The 16577-nt window shown below is 33.7% G+C and overlaps 1 protein-coding gene across 11 annotated transcripts in view; it reads right to left on the bottom strand.

Annotated features, from left to right (window-relative positions):
- The window catches only part of CHD9 (chromodomain helicase DNA binding protein 9), a 228453-nt gene that overhangs the window by 76110 nt on the left and 135766 nt on the right, over window positions 1-16577 (bottom strand). For 10 of the 11 annotated variants that reach the window (XM_046684201.1, XM_046684200.1, XM_046684199.1 and 7 more), the window contains 7 exons: window positions 9669-9780; window positions 5800-5946; window positions 4783-4851; window positions 4640-4695; window positions 3830-3947; window positions 955-1041; window positions 590-727 (listed from right to left, as the gene is read on the bottom strand). In XM_046684201.1, coding sequence (XP_046540157.1) covers window positions 590-727; window positions 955-1041; window positions 3830-3947; window positions 4640-4695; window positions 4783-4851; window positions 5800-5946; window positions 9669-9780 — 727 coding nt within the window. Of the gene's footprint in view, window positions 1-589; window positions 728-954; window positions 1042-3829; window positions 3948-4639; window positions 4696-4782; window positions 4852-5799; window positions 5947-8909; window positions 8962-9668; window positions 9781-16577 lie in introns of those variants that run through there. The other variant, XM_046684207.1, reaches the window with a different exon arrangement.

Raw genomic sequence — 16577 nt, 5'->3', positions numbered from 1 at the left:
CAGTGTACCTAATTTATGTAGGCCTTTAAGAACACTCTATACAAAGGTTCTTCTAAAAATAAAGTTACCATGGAAGCAGATGAACTAGTTATGGAGAAATAACCAGTTTATAGAAAAGGAGGAGAAGGTGGATACAGTATGGATTTTTCTTTGATAAAGAATTAATAACTCTACTTAGAGCTTAAACTGATATTCTTGATATTTTTATAAATGACCTGAGAGAAAGAGTAGTGGGAAACTTTTAAATTCAAAGATAAGACAGAAGTGTTTGCAACTTTTCTGGAGGGAAATTTGGAAGGAAATACTTATCATAATTTTAAATGCACATATGCTCTGACCAAGCAATTGCACTTCTGATTTATCTTACAGAAAGCTGTACAAGGCCCGAACGTTCAATCTAGCATTGTTTAGAACAGCAAAAAACTGGAATATTCATTAATGGACAGATAGTTAAATTAACATACATATGATACTATGCAGCAATTTTAAAAATACAGTATTAATTGTATACCAAAGACTAAATTAAAAATTCAAAAATTACATTAAACCTGCTGAATAAAGAAGTGCTAAGATTGTAGACAGTTCTTACCAAATGCCTTGTGTCAGGCCTTGAAGCTTGCAATTGTTCAAACTCTTCTATTTTTGCCAGATCTACATCTTCCTTTAGTTCCCAAGTACTATCTTCATACGGTAATGAGCACCACTTTACTAAGTAGTAAACGACAGGCTGTAAAAAATATTTTTTTCATTTTACCATTTTGAAAAAGAATAGTAAGAAATAGCTTAAATTGAGAATCATTAGAAATGGTTTAAATATACTAACTTACATCGATAAAAACTAATGAATCATTTTTTAGTGTTTTTAGGTCATTAACTTTAAAAAGGTAGTAAGTTTTAACATTTAGAAAGTTTTAGGTTTTTCTTACTTAAAAAATATTTTTACCAAATATTTACCTCACCAGTATCTTTATCTTCACAAAAAGAGACTTCTAACACTCTGTCTACTTCAACATAGTCTGGGTTAAATGGTTCTTCTTCCATCTAAAATTAAAAAGTTACTTAATTGATATTTCACAAAGAAGTAGATAGAAGTAAAATAAAGACAAATTTACTAGCTACTCACTACAGAACAAACACATAAGTTAGACTTCAACTGAATTTCCCCAAAAATGGAATACTTTAATTTCCAAAAGACATCTAGGATATTTTTCTATATTATGAATCACCCTGTTATACATAATAAAACTAACCAAATAGCACTAAGAAATGAGGTACTCCAGACAAGTAAGTTACTCGAGAAGATATACTCTTTAAAAATGTCCTAAAAGCAGCCTGTGTATCTTTCTTTTGCTCTTTCCTCATGTCGAAGAGTTGAAGACAATCACGCCACCTGTAGGCTCATCTCTGCTGTATCAAACACTCTATCTACTGACGGTTCCCGTGCTCAAGATCCTCTTACCTAGCTGAATGCAAACTCCCTATCTGAGCTACCACAAAATCAAGTGCACTCATTTACTCTTCAACCTTCTTCTGTATTTCTTCCTCCTGTATTTTCTAACTAGGTTAATGGTAACACAGACCCCTACCCCGCCAGCCCTACTCCGAGTTATACAAGCCAGAAATGGAGAAGTCATTTTAGATTCCCCCTCTTTTTTTTTATCACCCACATCTAATAAGTCACCAATTCATACACACTCTACTTTTAACTATAACTCAAATTGGTTCTTCCTTCCTCATTCTCACTGCCTTCTTATACTTGAACCTTTACAAATAATCTCCTAACTAGTCCCCAACTACTGTCTTACCTCCTTTTAATTCAATTTCACATGGTCCCCAGAGAGATCTTTCTCAAATATAAAACTTACAAATTGCTCCCTTGCTTCAAATCCTTCACTGACTACCCTGTTTGGGGATCACGTCCCCCACATTAGTTTTTTGGGGATAAACAGGATCCTACTTTTTCCTTCAGCCTCATCTCCTAATGCTTTGACACAGCTATACCCTAGACTTCATGCTCCAGGAGTACAAAAACACATATTTTTCAAACTCCACATTCTATCACACCTCCATGTTTTTACACTCCTTCTTCTCTCTTCTGAATAGATTGCTGTTCCTTCTCTTGTCTGCTTGGCTGATTCCTACTCATTCCTCAAAGACTTACTTTCAACAGCCTGTCTCAGCTATCTTTGCTGCCTTTCCTCTTCTGCTTAACCTCTAAGTGCTGTAGTACTCCATGGTTCTGCCTTTAGTTCTCTTCACTATCTTAAACCTTTCCTGAGTGATATTATCATTTCCACGTCTTTATATAGGACACACTTGGTAACAAAGAGCACTGCCTAACACCAGAATGGTAATGTGGTATTTTAAGAAAATCTGCATAATTACAATTTATATTGTACCTGAGTCAAGTGAGAAAAATTAGTGTTCATGAAAAATTAAGGTTAATAGTTAGGTACTTCTAAAATCTTCAGCTCATTAGAAACTTCTATATCAGAGTGAGGAGGTGAGAAATTTTTGAGGACCTCCAATCATCCATAAACTGACAGGTCATTAGAATCATCAAATTTTTGAAGGCGATTTTATAGTTACAAAGGAAATGCAGTAATGGCAACTTCATGGTGGAAAAGCCTGCCAGATACCAATATAATATAATGATTAAAATTACCATCACTAGTAATGGGGCAAACAAGTATCATGCACCTCCTGAAATGATTCATTTCTGCGGTATTCTCTTAAAAAAATGCATGACCTAAATCCTGAGGAAACATTAGACAATCCCAAATTTAGGGACATTCTATAAAATAACCACCTATTCTCCTAAAAAATGTCCAAGTAATGAAAAACAAAGAAAGACTGATTTAAAGGAGACCTGACAAGTAAATGCAACATGTGACGCTGGGTTGGATTCTGGACCAGAACACACACGCACAATTTTTGGTATAAAAGTATTAGTGAAATATGAATAAAGTCTGTAGATGAGATAATAATACTACATCAATGTTAACTGTTCTATTATTATGTAAGAGAATGTTTTTACAAAATAAATACTGAAGTATGTGCAACTTACTTTCAAACGGTTTAGAAAAAAATGTATAGGCACGGGATAGAGGCAGAGAGAGAGAGACGCAGGTGGGCAGAGGCAAAGGGAGAAAGAATGTGAATGATAAAATAAACACAGTAAAATGTTAACATTTAAAGAATCTAGTTAAAATATATGTGAAATTCATTGTACTATTTCTGCAACTTTATTGTTAAAAATAAAGTGTAACAATTTTTCAAATTAAAAAGTCAAAAAAATTTAGATAAATCTAAAACTGCTCTAAAAAGTCTATTAAAAGAAAAGGGAAAAATATCTTAGAGTAGGAAGAGACATGAAACTAATTAGTGAGGCCTAGATAGGTAAATGGATTATTCCAATGATTCTAAAAGATCATACACACACAAAACTGGTATAGAAAATACGCAATGTATTTCATGCACTGAAAAATCTTATTTTCCACTTATTTGCTACATTACCATTTCCTTACTTGAATAACTTCGCTGATAAAATTCTTTGAGATATTAACACACCCACATTCAATTCGAAGTATTGAAATACACACTAATTTAAAAATACAAGAGTTATCTACCACTGTGAATTATCAGTGTCTGTTTCAGCTAGTTTCCAAGCTAAAATTGGGGAAAGAAAATTACTATATGTAACTAGCATTTATATTCAAATATCAAAGTTGAAAGCCTAAGAATTAAAATGAATAGTAAGTTTTTATAAATATTACTGCACGTGTTCAGAGTTCAACACAAAATAGTTTCATTAATTTCTTTTTCTTACGTCTGCAAAAAAATGTGCTCTTTGTGCTTGTCTCAATTTGAATCGTTTGATTTTCTGCTGGATCCTTTTATCTTTCAAAAGCTGCTGTTCTGTGGCCCACTCACAGTGAAGATAGGAGCTAAAATTTTTGTAAAAGTAATATATTAGAATGATATAGAAAACCATGTTTTGGTTTTTTTAGATTTATTTTTAAGCATAGCATCCAATATGAAATATTATCTTCAACTTTACAAATAGGTAGTTCATCATTTCATTTAATGTCAATAGACTCCATATAATTTCTAAAATAAAGCCATTGTGATCACTACAACCTAAGAAGACTGTAGTCGAAAGGTGTGCAATTTGCCACATAGAAATAGAATGGTAAGCTCAATCATAAGGGGAACAAGATACGATTTATCATTTACTTCTTGATTGTAATAGCTTTCTTAGGATCAGAAAGCTAACTTGTTTTGAAACCAATGTAATTTTCTTTGAAACACTTTCTTTCACTGACGTATAGGAAAAAGTTGGACAAACTCTGAAAAGTTCAACAATAAAAATACAACAAATAATGACTGTAATTTATAAAAGCATATTTTCTAAAGATTCTTACATTTGGGTGTTAATATTTTCTGAAAAAATTCAATTTTAACATGAAAGGTTTTCAAATAGTCTTCATTTTTAATGATTTTTAAGTTCACGCAATAATAAATAATAAAACATTTTAAAATGCAGACTAAATATCATAAATTAACTTAATATATTTAAACATATTAAATTATATTTAAATTAACAGCTTCCTATTATTTTTCTAACTCAAATACTTACTAATTCTTGTATTTTACAAAAAATTCTTCTGTATCAATCATCACTCCAGGTGATATCTAAGAAAGTAAAATCAATAATTATGACTTTAATAATTAATCAGGCCATGGAATATAAAGTGTAAAATGTAATGTACCTATACTTACTTCCTTTTTTACAATTCTAGAAGATAATATTTTGTCCACAATTGCAGCATCTTCTTCACTTGGATTCTCCTATGGAGGGGAAGAAAGAAAATATGATGGCACATTCTGAATATTCCTTTAGTTGCCACTTTGTATGTTTATGAATACACTAAAATTCAACAAACATTTATTTAGCACATGTGCCAGGCACCATGTTAAATGTTAGGAATACAAAAATAGAAAAAGAAACTATTGTTATTATTGTCCTAATCATCACATGCTGCATCATCATCATCGTAAACATATTCTGCTTTTTAATGTGCCGGTCATTATTCTAAGCACTTCACACATATTAACTAATTTAATTCTTGCAACTATACTATGAGGGAGCTATTACTATATTCTCCATTTTATAGATTAGGAAGCTCAGGCATGGAGAAGAGAAGTACTTGCCTAAGATGTCAGAAATCACTCAGCTGGCGGATGAGTGGTTGGTTCACAATCCAGATATGGGAGATTAAAAGAATTATACAAAGAGGAAAATGCATACGCAAAGACACAGAGGTGTCAAAACATGGCATTTGGGCAACTACATTCATAAAGCCAGAGGATAGAGTACTTGTAGAGAAGTAGCAGAAGATAAGGCCAAAATATCCATACAAAAGGCTTTATATGCTGTGCTAATCATTATTTTTGTAAGACTTGGGAAACTATTAGAGGAGTTCTCAGTAGAAAAGTACTGTGATCAGGCTTGTAATTTAGATACATTCTGCAGATAAAATAGAGTTTGGAGGAGTTTCAAGAATATATGTCTAGGAGGTGGAAAATAAAGTGACAAATTGGACGAAGAAGCAAAGGAAAAAAAAAGATGAATTCCTAGGTTTTTGATCTTAATAACTTACAGTTCTATTAACTACAATATGGAATCCAGAAGGAAAAGTTGGAGCAGGTTTTAAGGAGGAAAGATAATGAGAGGGTTTTATTGTAAGAATTTATATTGGTTTAAAGCATTTTGTAGTCATAATCCCAAATTCTTACCACAAATAACTGTAAAGGCTGTTCACCAGGTAAAGGAACTGAATTCTTTTTTATTTTCATAGAGCCTTTAACCTCTTCTTCAGATTGTTTCCCTTCTGCATCTTCTGCATATTTTTTTCTTTTAATTTGTCGATTTGATCTTCTTTTCTGTAATGAACCATAAGGATCATATTTATATGATTTATTTTAAAGGAAAGATTCTAAAAATGATTACTCCTAGTGTGACAATTTTGTACATTAAATTTCCAAAACTGTATTCAACATTCATCTTTTCTCATTTTTCCTTTTAAATAAAGGAAGATTATAATTTGCCCTTTGTCACAGGCTTAGTCTTTAGTTTTACTTCCTAATGTTCCAAATAACAAAGATAGTAATACCTTTATTACTTTTCTTTAGAAATTGTTGAGAATAAAACGATTTGTTTTATTTAACTATTTCACACCTTGGGAAAAACATATTTTATTAGTAATATCTTTATGCTTTATTACCTTTCTTTATAAACTATTGTTAAGAAGAGTAAAAAGGTATGTGTTTTATTTAGCTATTTCATAGGTTAGGCAACATATTTTAAACTATTAACACTTGCACAGTTTTTGCCCAAAATCTAAAAAGTGCATCAAATGAATACTGGTTAAATAATTAATCAGGGGCAAAAAACTAGAAGAAGAAACTAAGTAATATTTGTTACAAAACCCACGAGCTTGTGTTTAAAACAGTATAGAACAAAATAATGTAAAATGTTTTAAAAGAGATACACAAAATAATAAAATATTAAATCTACCAAATAATTAAATGTGAATAAAGGAGGAACCACTGTTTTACTAACTTTCCTAGCTTCCCTTAAAAATAAAGAACATCACTGTCATAAAAACAGAAGTAGGCCTTTTAAAAAGTATTGCATGTAATAACAATTTTTAAATAATCTATGTAATTTAAAATCAGGTATCAAATACACATGGCTTTACTTACCTCCCTAAATATCTAATATTTGATGTTCCCACTATAAAAACAAAATCTCATATTGGTTTGAAAATCCCAAAGAATTTAGCTTTGCTTTTTTCTGCCTCCCCAAAATCTCACGGGTAGAGGCATCTCAGGCAACTGCTCTATTGCTCAACATTTGGTAAATCCATCCCTTCTTCCTTTTTCTATTCCATTTTCTTCTATATATTTAGTAACTCTCATGACATCTCCCCAAAATGTAACCAGCAAAATAACCCATGTGTTCGCCTTTTGGTTTCTGCCAATGTCTTCAATTTGGTAGGTCATTTATATTTCCATAGCCATGACAAAAATGGCTCAATTAGTGCAGCGGTATGGGGCCAAACTGTTACTTGCATCCAGAAAGGCTGCACTGGCCTTTAATGTACTTCTGACTCTTTCTCTTGAGTAGTAATATAGTGAGAGAAAGAAAGGCACTAATATGGTAAGTTAGCTCAGCCAAATGTAGCAGACAAGTCCACAGCTCATTTAGGATGGGTCACCATCTCTTGGCCACGAAGACATTTACATTTTCAAAACTCAACGTAACACTTTTGTTAATACGGGAGACAGGAAGGTGGCATATAAAAATTATTATAAAAGGACTTCTAGAAACCCAATTTTCCCACATCCAATTTTGAAAAATCTGTGAAACACTTATTATTTTCTTGCGGGGGGAGGAATTCTATGGATCTCTAATCTAATACTAGGCAAAGGAATGTTTAGAGATCTGTTACTGGCACCATATAGTTCTGAATGTTCAAGAATAGTTTAAATTAATAATCAACAGTGACATTATTATTCTAACAATAACATGTTTTACCAATGTTATGTCTGAGTGGGAATAAATCTTCTAAATAATCAAGTTTGAGAACAATTCAGCATACTTTTAGAAGATTCTGTTAGATGTTTGCAACATTAAAATTTCCTTTCTGGTCACTTAGGTATCTATTAGTACTTTGAAATGCTTCACTTAAATCTTTAGTAAATAGTAAGCGAGTGGTCTAAAAGAATCCTTTGAACTCACAAAAGTGTACATTTAGTTAATTCTTCACAAGATAGAATGAAAGCCACTCATTTACTGCTTCCTCATCATATGAAGACTTTACCAGTCTAAAAGGTTAATTTAAAAGTCTATGAGTTATAAGATTATAGCTGATTTCACCATAAATTATGTTCCACTAGAGCATATATTACACATTAGGCAAAGACAAACAGGGTGCCACTCTCACCAAATATCTTTCTCTGTCATACAATATCTCTACTACTTAAAAAAAAACAACCAAAAAAACCTAATTTGATGTCCACATTTTGGGCTAATGTGCTTTTTTCTGGCTTTGTTTCTCCATAATGTTTTTCAAAGTACAATTTAAAATGCTGACAAAATCTTTCTTCAAACTTATTTTTTCTAGCTTTTTTCTTCTCATGTCTTAAAGGCTGAAGACATATCAGTCCACAGCACTTGACACAGAGGTCAGAAATATTATGCTTTTTTTAAAGCATATATTTTTGATGACTAATTTTTTAATGACTAATACTTCATTACGATAACGACATATTACCTATTTCTCATAATAATCCTAATAGAATCTGCTGAAGGGGCTTTTGAAAAAAAATTTAAGTCTCTAAAAAGGGTCAGACCATTGAACTACTCTCTACTAAGATTAAAGGTAAAAAATTAAATGTCAGATTAACATTTTTAGATTTCCAAACCTTAAGATTAAATTACTTTTCAAGCCTTCAAGTCTTGGCAATCCATTGTGGTTGAAAGCTACATGGACCTTTCTATCATTTATTTATATAATGAAACATTTAAATATACCAATAATATAGATTTAACATTGTTTATTAGAAAATATTTTTTTCCTTCTCATTTTTCTGTGTTAAAGGAACACATCTGTCAAACAACCTATAATACTACAGTGAAAGGTATGGAAGAAATGTGCATGTTAACCTATTCTATCATTTCATTGTTTGGTAATTACATAATAGAAAAATGGCCAGCATTATTCTAGTAAAAATTAAAGTAAATTTTCTCACGCTTAATTATAAGATTGCCTAAGTTACTGATGACATGTGAAGAAAAAGCCAGGCCATATAATATGAGGAGCTTCAGTCACTGCCCTTACCTCAACTCTTGCAGCAGCCCAGGAGCCTTGAGCCACTACTCTCCCATTGGATAAGAAGCTGCATAAGGAAGAAGAAAGGCCATTCAGGGGCTTTCTGGCCCCATAATTCAACAACTGCCACCACCCCTACGGCCTATAGGTCATACTTTAATTATTGGAGAGCAGAGGGTGGCCTGAATTATTATGACCTTCATTATATATATATTTTTTAACTTCACAAGCTTATTTTGAATATCCACCTATTCACAAATTTTTTTAAAAAAGGCAAAATGCACAGTATTTTTGTTTGCAGTAGGGGATTTTTAATATAATTGTTTTTGACAGAAGCAGACCAAAGGAATTATCTCTAGGGATGATTCAATCCATTTGCTTTATCATTTGTATGTGATTTTAAAAATTAATATCTCCATCATTAAATTTATTCAGGAGTACTTTATAAGTACAGGATAATAACAGCAGATACTTCTCCATACTAAAAGCCATCAGGGACTTTGGATTGTTACTTAACCTCTCTGGGCTTCAGTTTCATTATCTGAAATACGAGGGGTTTGGAGAGGATATGTAAGTTTCCTCCCAGGTCTAACATTCTATGGTAATACTAGTAGGAGCATATTGTAATAATGCTGTCATATACATTCTACCATACAATAAAATGTATTTTCACTATTAAACTACAGTATGAATATCCATAAAGCAGTATTATGCTATCTAAATAATTCTACCAGTGCTTCATTTCTCAGAAAAAATTTTAATACTCACTTGAGAATCTTCCTCTTTGAGTGTATGCTGTGACATCTGCTCTGCATCAGATATCTCATCTGAAGACTCATTCTTTCTTTTTTGTTTCTTACCCAACGTAATAATGAGTTTGCTGTTTCAAGAGAAAAAGAGTAAACAGTAAGAACTCTTTGCATTTTTCCATTTTTGCTCAAATTAAGATTGTCAGGATAAACTTTCTTCCATTTTATATCTCTTGAATGTTCAACCAAAGATGATAATTATCATGAAATCCAAAAATACTTTTTCAAAACAAAAACTGTATTCTAATGGAACAAATACAGACCAATATACAGTTAACAATTTCTAAGCACGGCAAGGCAGTCAAGTTCTATCACATGTTTCTTAGGCTCAATGTTATTTTTCATGGGCAAAATGTCAGGTGATGTAACTATAATTAGTAATTAATTCATTTTTTATTATCTTATATATTTGGAATGAGGGATTTTTTTCCTTCTACCTCTTCCTAAACACAAATTCTACTTAATGTCCTTGAATCCCACCTATTCCCTAAAAGCCTCTACCCTCTTTCTACCTACAGTAATTTCTCCTTTACTTAAAATACTTTTAACAATTAATTGTTCTTTAATTATTTCATTTATGTTAAGGTTTATCTTAGCTAGAGTATACGTTCCTAGAGAGTAAAAACTTCCTTTTACTTTTTTGTGTGTGTGAGGAAGATTGTTGCTGAGCTGCGGCAACCTTCCTCTATTTTATGTGAGATGCTGCCACAGCGTGGCCTGACAAGTGGTGTGTAGGTCTGCACCGGGATCTGAACCTGCGAACCCCAGGCTGCCAAAGCAGAGCACACAAACTTAACCACTACACCCCTCCTTTTACTTTATATATTTCCACAATATGTACACGTTTACCTGCCTGTTTTTCTGATGTATCTATGCATATGTTTATGTGTATATATATATTAATATTTACACACACATAGAAAATACAAATGTCTAAAATGAAAGTACGCTTTTCATTTTTTTTCCTGATCAGAGGTAGAAGTACAGAGCTCCCACATTTCCTCATGTGGTCTAACAGATGGGAGGGCATGATGTTAAAGCACCATACTAATCACAAACTATGCTAATTGCTAACCAAGAAAATTCTATGTTAAAAATCAGTATTCCAAACACAGAAAACTTCCCAAATAGTTTCAGGTATGATAAAGCAAAAAGATATTAGAATGTTTTTTTATTGTGATAAACAGTGGTTTATAACATTATATAAATTTTGGGTGTACATCACTATATTTCGATTTCTGTGTAGATTACATCAGGTTCACCAAAGACTATTTACAATCCATCACCATACACATGTGCCTAATCACCTTTTGCCCTCCTCCCTCCCTGCTTTCCCTCTGGTAACCACCAATCCAGTCTCTATCTCTAGGTGTTCAGTAGTTGTTGTTTTTATCTTCTATTTATGAGTGAAACCATATGGTATTTGGCTTTCTCTCTCTGACTTATTTTGCTTAGCATAATACCCTCAAGGTCCATCCATGTAGTCATGAATGGCCAGATTTCATCCCTTTTTTTTATGGCTGAGTAGTATTGCACTGTGTATATACCACATCTTTAGCCATTCATCCCTTGATGGGTAGTAGGTTGCCTCCAAGTCTTGAGTAATGTGAATAATGCTGCAGTGAACAGAGGGGTGCATATATCTTTACGCATTCATGTTTTCATTCTTTGGATAAATACTCAGCAGTGGAATAGCTGGATTGCATGGCAGTTCTAGTCTCAAGTTTCTGGGGAATCTCCATATGGTTTTCTATAGTGGCTGCACCAGTTTGCACTCCCAGCAGCAGTATATGAGCATTCCCTTTTCTCCACATCCTCTCTAACACTTATTTCCTGTCTTGTTAATTAAAGCCATTCTGACAGGTATGGGGTGATACCTCATTGTAGTTTTGATTTGCATTTCCCTGATAATTAGTGATGTTGAACATCTTTTCATGTGCCTACTGGCCATCTGTATATCTTCTTTGGAGAAATGTCTATTCAGATCTTTTGCCCATTTTTTAATTGGGTTTTTTGGAAGATTAGCCCTGAGCCAATCCTCCTCTTTTTGCTGAGGAAGACTGGTCCTGAGCTAACATCCATGCGCATCTTCCTCCACTTTATATGTGGGACACCTACCACAGCACGGCATGCCAAACGGTGCCACGTCCGCACGCAGGATCCAAACTGGTGAAACCCGGGCCGCCGAAGTGGTATGTGCGCACTTAACTGCTGCACCGTTGGGCCGGCCCCTAGTTTTGTTGTTGTTGAGATGTATGAGTTCTTCATATATTTTGGTTATTAACCCCTTATCAGATGTATGCTTTCCAAATATCTTCTCCCAATTGTTAGGTTGTCTTTTTTGTCTTGTTGATGGTTTCCTTTGCTATGCAGAAGCTTTTTGGTTTGTTGTAGTCCCATTTGTTTACTTTTTTCTATTGGTTCCCTTGCCCGATCAGACATGGCACTTGAAAATATGCTGCTGAGACTGATGTCGAAGGGTGCACTGCCTACGTTTGCTTCTAAAAGTTTCATAGTTTCAGGTCTTACATTTAAGTCTTTAGTAAATGTTGAGTTAATTTTTGTGTACGGTGTAAGATAATGGTCTACTTTCATTCTTTCGCATGTGACTGTCCAGTTTCCCTAGCACCATTTATAGAAGAAACTTTCCTTTCTCCCGTGTATGCTCTTGGCTCCCTTGTCGAAAATTAGCTGTCCATTGATGTGTGGGTTAAATCACACTTAAAAAGCTAAAGTGGAAGTTAGCATTGGATGTAAAGTGAACACAAAGGAAGAAGTTCTTATGTTTAAGAAGAGCAAAGGAGGCTTTACAGAAAAGGTAGTTTGAGATAGGAATTGAATGATGAAAGGGAGTTCAACAGGTAGTGAAAGAAGTTGTCAAGCACATTTCGGGTAGGGAGATATCAGAGAAAAATGAGGAGAACAGGCAGTGATAAGAGCATGTCAGGAACATACAGAGTACTGAAGGAGGAAGCAGAGAGATGGCCATCTAGATAGGGTGAAGATTGCAGAAGGCCTTGCATAATATGCAAGGAGTTAACATTTTAGTTTAAGACCAAAGCTCCATAAAGCAGGAATTTAAAAGGAATCTATCTGTCTTGTTTACCATTAACAACAAATGGCACTGAGATATTTCTGAATGAATGAAAAGAAAATAGAGCAATTAGAAGACATGAGAATTTTAAATACAGTCATGTGTTACTTAATGACAGGGAAATGTGTCATGAGGCAATTTTGTTGTTGTGTGAACATTCATGGAGTGCACTTACACAAACCTAGATGGTATAGCCTACCACAAACCTAGGCTATATGGTACTAGTATTATGGGACCACCGTCATCTATGTGGTCTATCGTTGACTGAAATGTTGTTATGCAGCACGTGACCATAAATAAGCTCTGGGGCTGTAATGTATAGCATGGTGACTATAGTTAACAATACTGTATTGTATATTTTTAAGTTGCTAAGAGAGATCTTAAATGTTCCCATTGCAAGAAAAAGAATTCTAACTACATGAGGTGATGAATGTTAACTAAACTTACTGCAGTAATAATTTCAAAATATTATGTGGGGGACTGGAATTGGCCACCCCAAGATATGTCTCTTTGGCATGAGGATTATTTTGGGCTGGTTACTTAAAAAAACTGCATACAGGAAAGCAACTCTGAAAAGCAGAATTTACTTACCCTTTGTTAAGAGACATTTACATTGTAAAGGAAATCTCCATCTGTAAAGGTGTCTCCCTCTCCGTACCAGGAAGAAGGGGGGATGACCTTATCTCTAGAAACTCTTAAATCTGCATCTTCTTTACTGTACTTGTCTGGTAATCTCCCGTAACTGACTGCCCCCACCCCCAACAGCCTCCTTTGTCTTTAGCTGAAGATGATATTTAAGGTGGTGGCTTCAGCCATTTTGGCGAGTTGCTCAGGTTGCCTGAGCCTCTCCCATGTATACATTTTATAAAGCTTTGTTTCATTTTCTCTTGTTATTCTGTCTCATGTGAATTTAATTCGTTCTCCGGCCAGAAGAACCCAGAGTGGGTAGAGGAAATGTCTTCCTCCCCTACATACATGTATATCAAATCTGTAAATCATGTTGTACATTTTAAATGAATACAATGTTAACATGTCCCAATTATATCTCAATACAATTGGGGGGAAAAGAAGTTTAAGCAAGAGAGCAATGCAACTAGAAGGAAGCGAAATGCAAGGCAGGGAAATCAGTGATAACGGAAATGACAATTCAAGTGAGAGATGAAAAGTGCAATATAAGGCCATGGCAATGTGCACGAAGAGGTAAAGAAAGATACAATTTTTTATTTTGGAAGCAGAACCAATAGGACTTGTTTATTGACTGGATGGCTAGATGTGAGGTCAGAAAAAAATTCTAGAATGATTTATTCCCAGGTTATTCTTGTATTGGTATGATTATATTACCTTCAACAGGATAATGGTAATTCTTACTTGGTATCTCACCTGCACTCTTCTCAGTATGTGAAGAAAGTAAGTAAGAGTAAAAATATAGCTTATGTTGGAACCAGGAAATCAGAGGAAGCACAAAAAGACATTCTGAAACAACATTAAGGAACTAACCACTATGGTTAGTTCCTCCCCCTTCTGGTCCCTTTTCCTTACTCTGGTTTCCTTGCTAAAATAAAAGTCTCTCTTGAGGTCATATCAGATACCACATGATCTTGCTCTTCCTCCGTCTCATCCACAGTTCTCAAAAGAAGTTCTCTATGCTGACTGTTTCAGTTTCATTCCTCAACCCACTATAATCTGAACTCTTAAAACCACTTTTCATATTCAGAGCTTCTATTTATTCAGTGTTTACTAAGTCAGCCTCTGCTGACTTTACATGCATTCTCTCACTTGATGTTTATACAATTCTGAAAAGGCAAATACTGTTATTTTATAAGAAGAGGAAATTGAGGCTTAGAGAAATTAAATAACTTGTTTAAAGTCACACCAATAGTAAGAATAGAGATAGAAATTAAGTACGCCTCACTCCAAAGCTTGAACTCCTAATGTCTAAGGCCACAAATGATCTTTCTAATGCTAAATCCAATAGAAATTTAAAAAGTTTTATCTACCAGCATATAACTAATTACTTTTTCTTTTTCTGCACCCTTTTTCCTCCATGAAATAAGACTCTTCTGGTTCTCACTAAACTTCTTTCCCTCCTCTTGCTCCATCTATTCTTAGTATCTGGTTTTCAGCAGGATTCAGCCCTGGACAACTCTTTCCTGCCAGTCCCGTAAACTTTGGTACTTTTCTCAAAGTTCTGTCTTCAGCCTTCTTCCCTCTCCATATACTAGGAGATTTAACTGAATCTATTCTTAACTACCACTTAGAAGATTCTAAAATCTCTTATCTCTAGTTCAGAGCTTTCCCCCAAGCTTCAGATTTATAAATCGTTTACTGGATATATACATATGGATATCCCACAGATGTCACAATCTCAAAATGCCCCCAAATGCCAGCTCTCATTTTTCCTAAACCTAATAGTCCACTAATATTAAAGTATAATGTAAATTGAGAAAAGCACACATCAAAAGAGTACAGCTCAGTGAATTTTCTCAGATGAACATAAATATGTAGCCAACTTCAAGATCAAGAAATAAGACATCATTAGTTTCCCAGAAGTCTCCTCCTATGCCTCCTCTTCCATTAACAACCTCCTCCTAAGGGGAACCACTATGCTGATTGTGATTACTTAATACAACCTAAGGCACTTGTGTAGATGATTTTCAATGGTAAGGTCAGGGATAACCCTAAGAAAAATTAGGTAGTAGAGATATACATTTGATGCATTCCTTCATTTGCTATTCATCTTCAAACCTAAATCCATGTGTTAGACTAGTCTGTAGATGAGAACAAGCTAGTAAAAGGAAAGTTTAGTTACATAAATAACAATTTCCTATGAAACACAAATCAACGTCTGTTAATACTCTTCAATATATTCCTTACAAAGGCATCTTCTCGGTGTTGGGTAGCCAAATGATTTATGTGAAATACATTTTGATACAGGATCTATGTGGCTGCTTAAAGGCTCACATCCCACTGAATAAACTTCAATGAAATCAGAAGCAGAAATATTTAAATCTTTTTGCATTTATGAATAACTATGAAGAGCTTCGATTGTTCCTGTCTAGTGGTATAAGGTAATTAAATGAGAACTCTCTAAGGACATTGGACCAAGCTGCTTAAACATTATTTTTATAGATAAATATTGCCTAAATCTCTAGAAAAGAAATACTAATAAGTGTTGCCAAATCAATCTTAAACACTCAGCCTTCTTGGTGAAGGGGTGTAGGTTAGATAAAAATGTTTGCCATAATATCTTAGATAAACCTTCATTATATTAATTTGGAAAATGTACTGTAAAAAAATTTTTTTTTATTTTATTTTCCATACATTCTGTATTTTCTTTCAATATTGTTCTATAGGCCCAGAATAGCATCTTATTTCATAAACTTATTAACCAGTCTTAACACATTCAAAAGTCTTTTTTCAAATCCTAACTTTCTAAGAGATATTTCAGATATAGTAGTTTCCTATTAAACCCTTCAAAGTCCAAAACATTTACACTTGTCCTTTCTGTTCAAAAAAGGTACATTTCCATGGTAGGAAAAAAGTTGATTCTAAAACTTGGAGTCATTATTGACTGACAAAATTCTGAGTAAAAAAGAGATATATTTTAGGATTTAAAAACTAGGGTTACTTACATAGAACACTGATTCTTGGAAACAATGAAGTTGTATCAGTTTATTCTAAGTTCTAAAATGGTATATAGGTGACACTACGAAGGGGAACAAAAATTAGGTTGGTATTGGTTAGTAATTCCTAAATGTGTGGTGAGTAAGGCTT

This window comes from Equus quagga, chromosome 13 (assembly GCF_021613505.1).
Source record: "Equus quagga isolate Etosha38 chromosome 13, UCLA_HA_Equagga_1.0, whole genome shotgun sequence".
Lineage (NCBI taxonomy): Eukaryota > Metazoa > Chordata > Mammalia > Perissodactyla > Equidae > Equus > Equus quagga.
The sequence above is the reverse complement of the archived record's forward strand: the minus strand, read 5'-3'. Positions and strand labels throughout refer to the sequence as shown.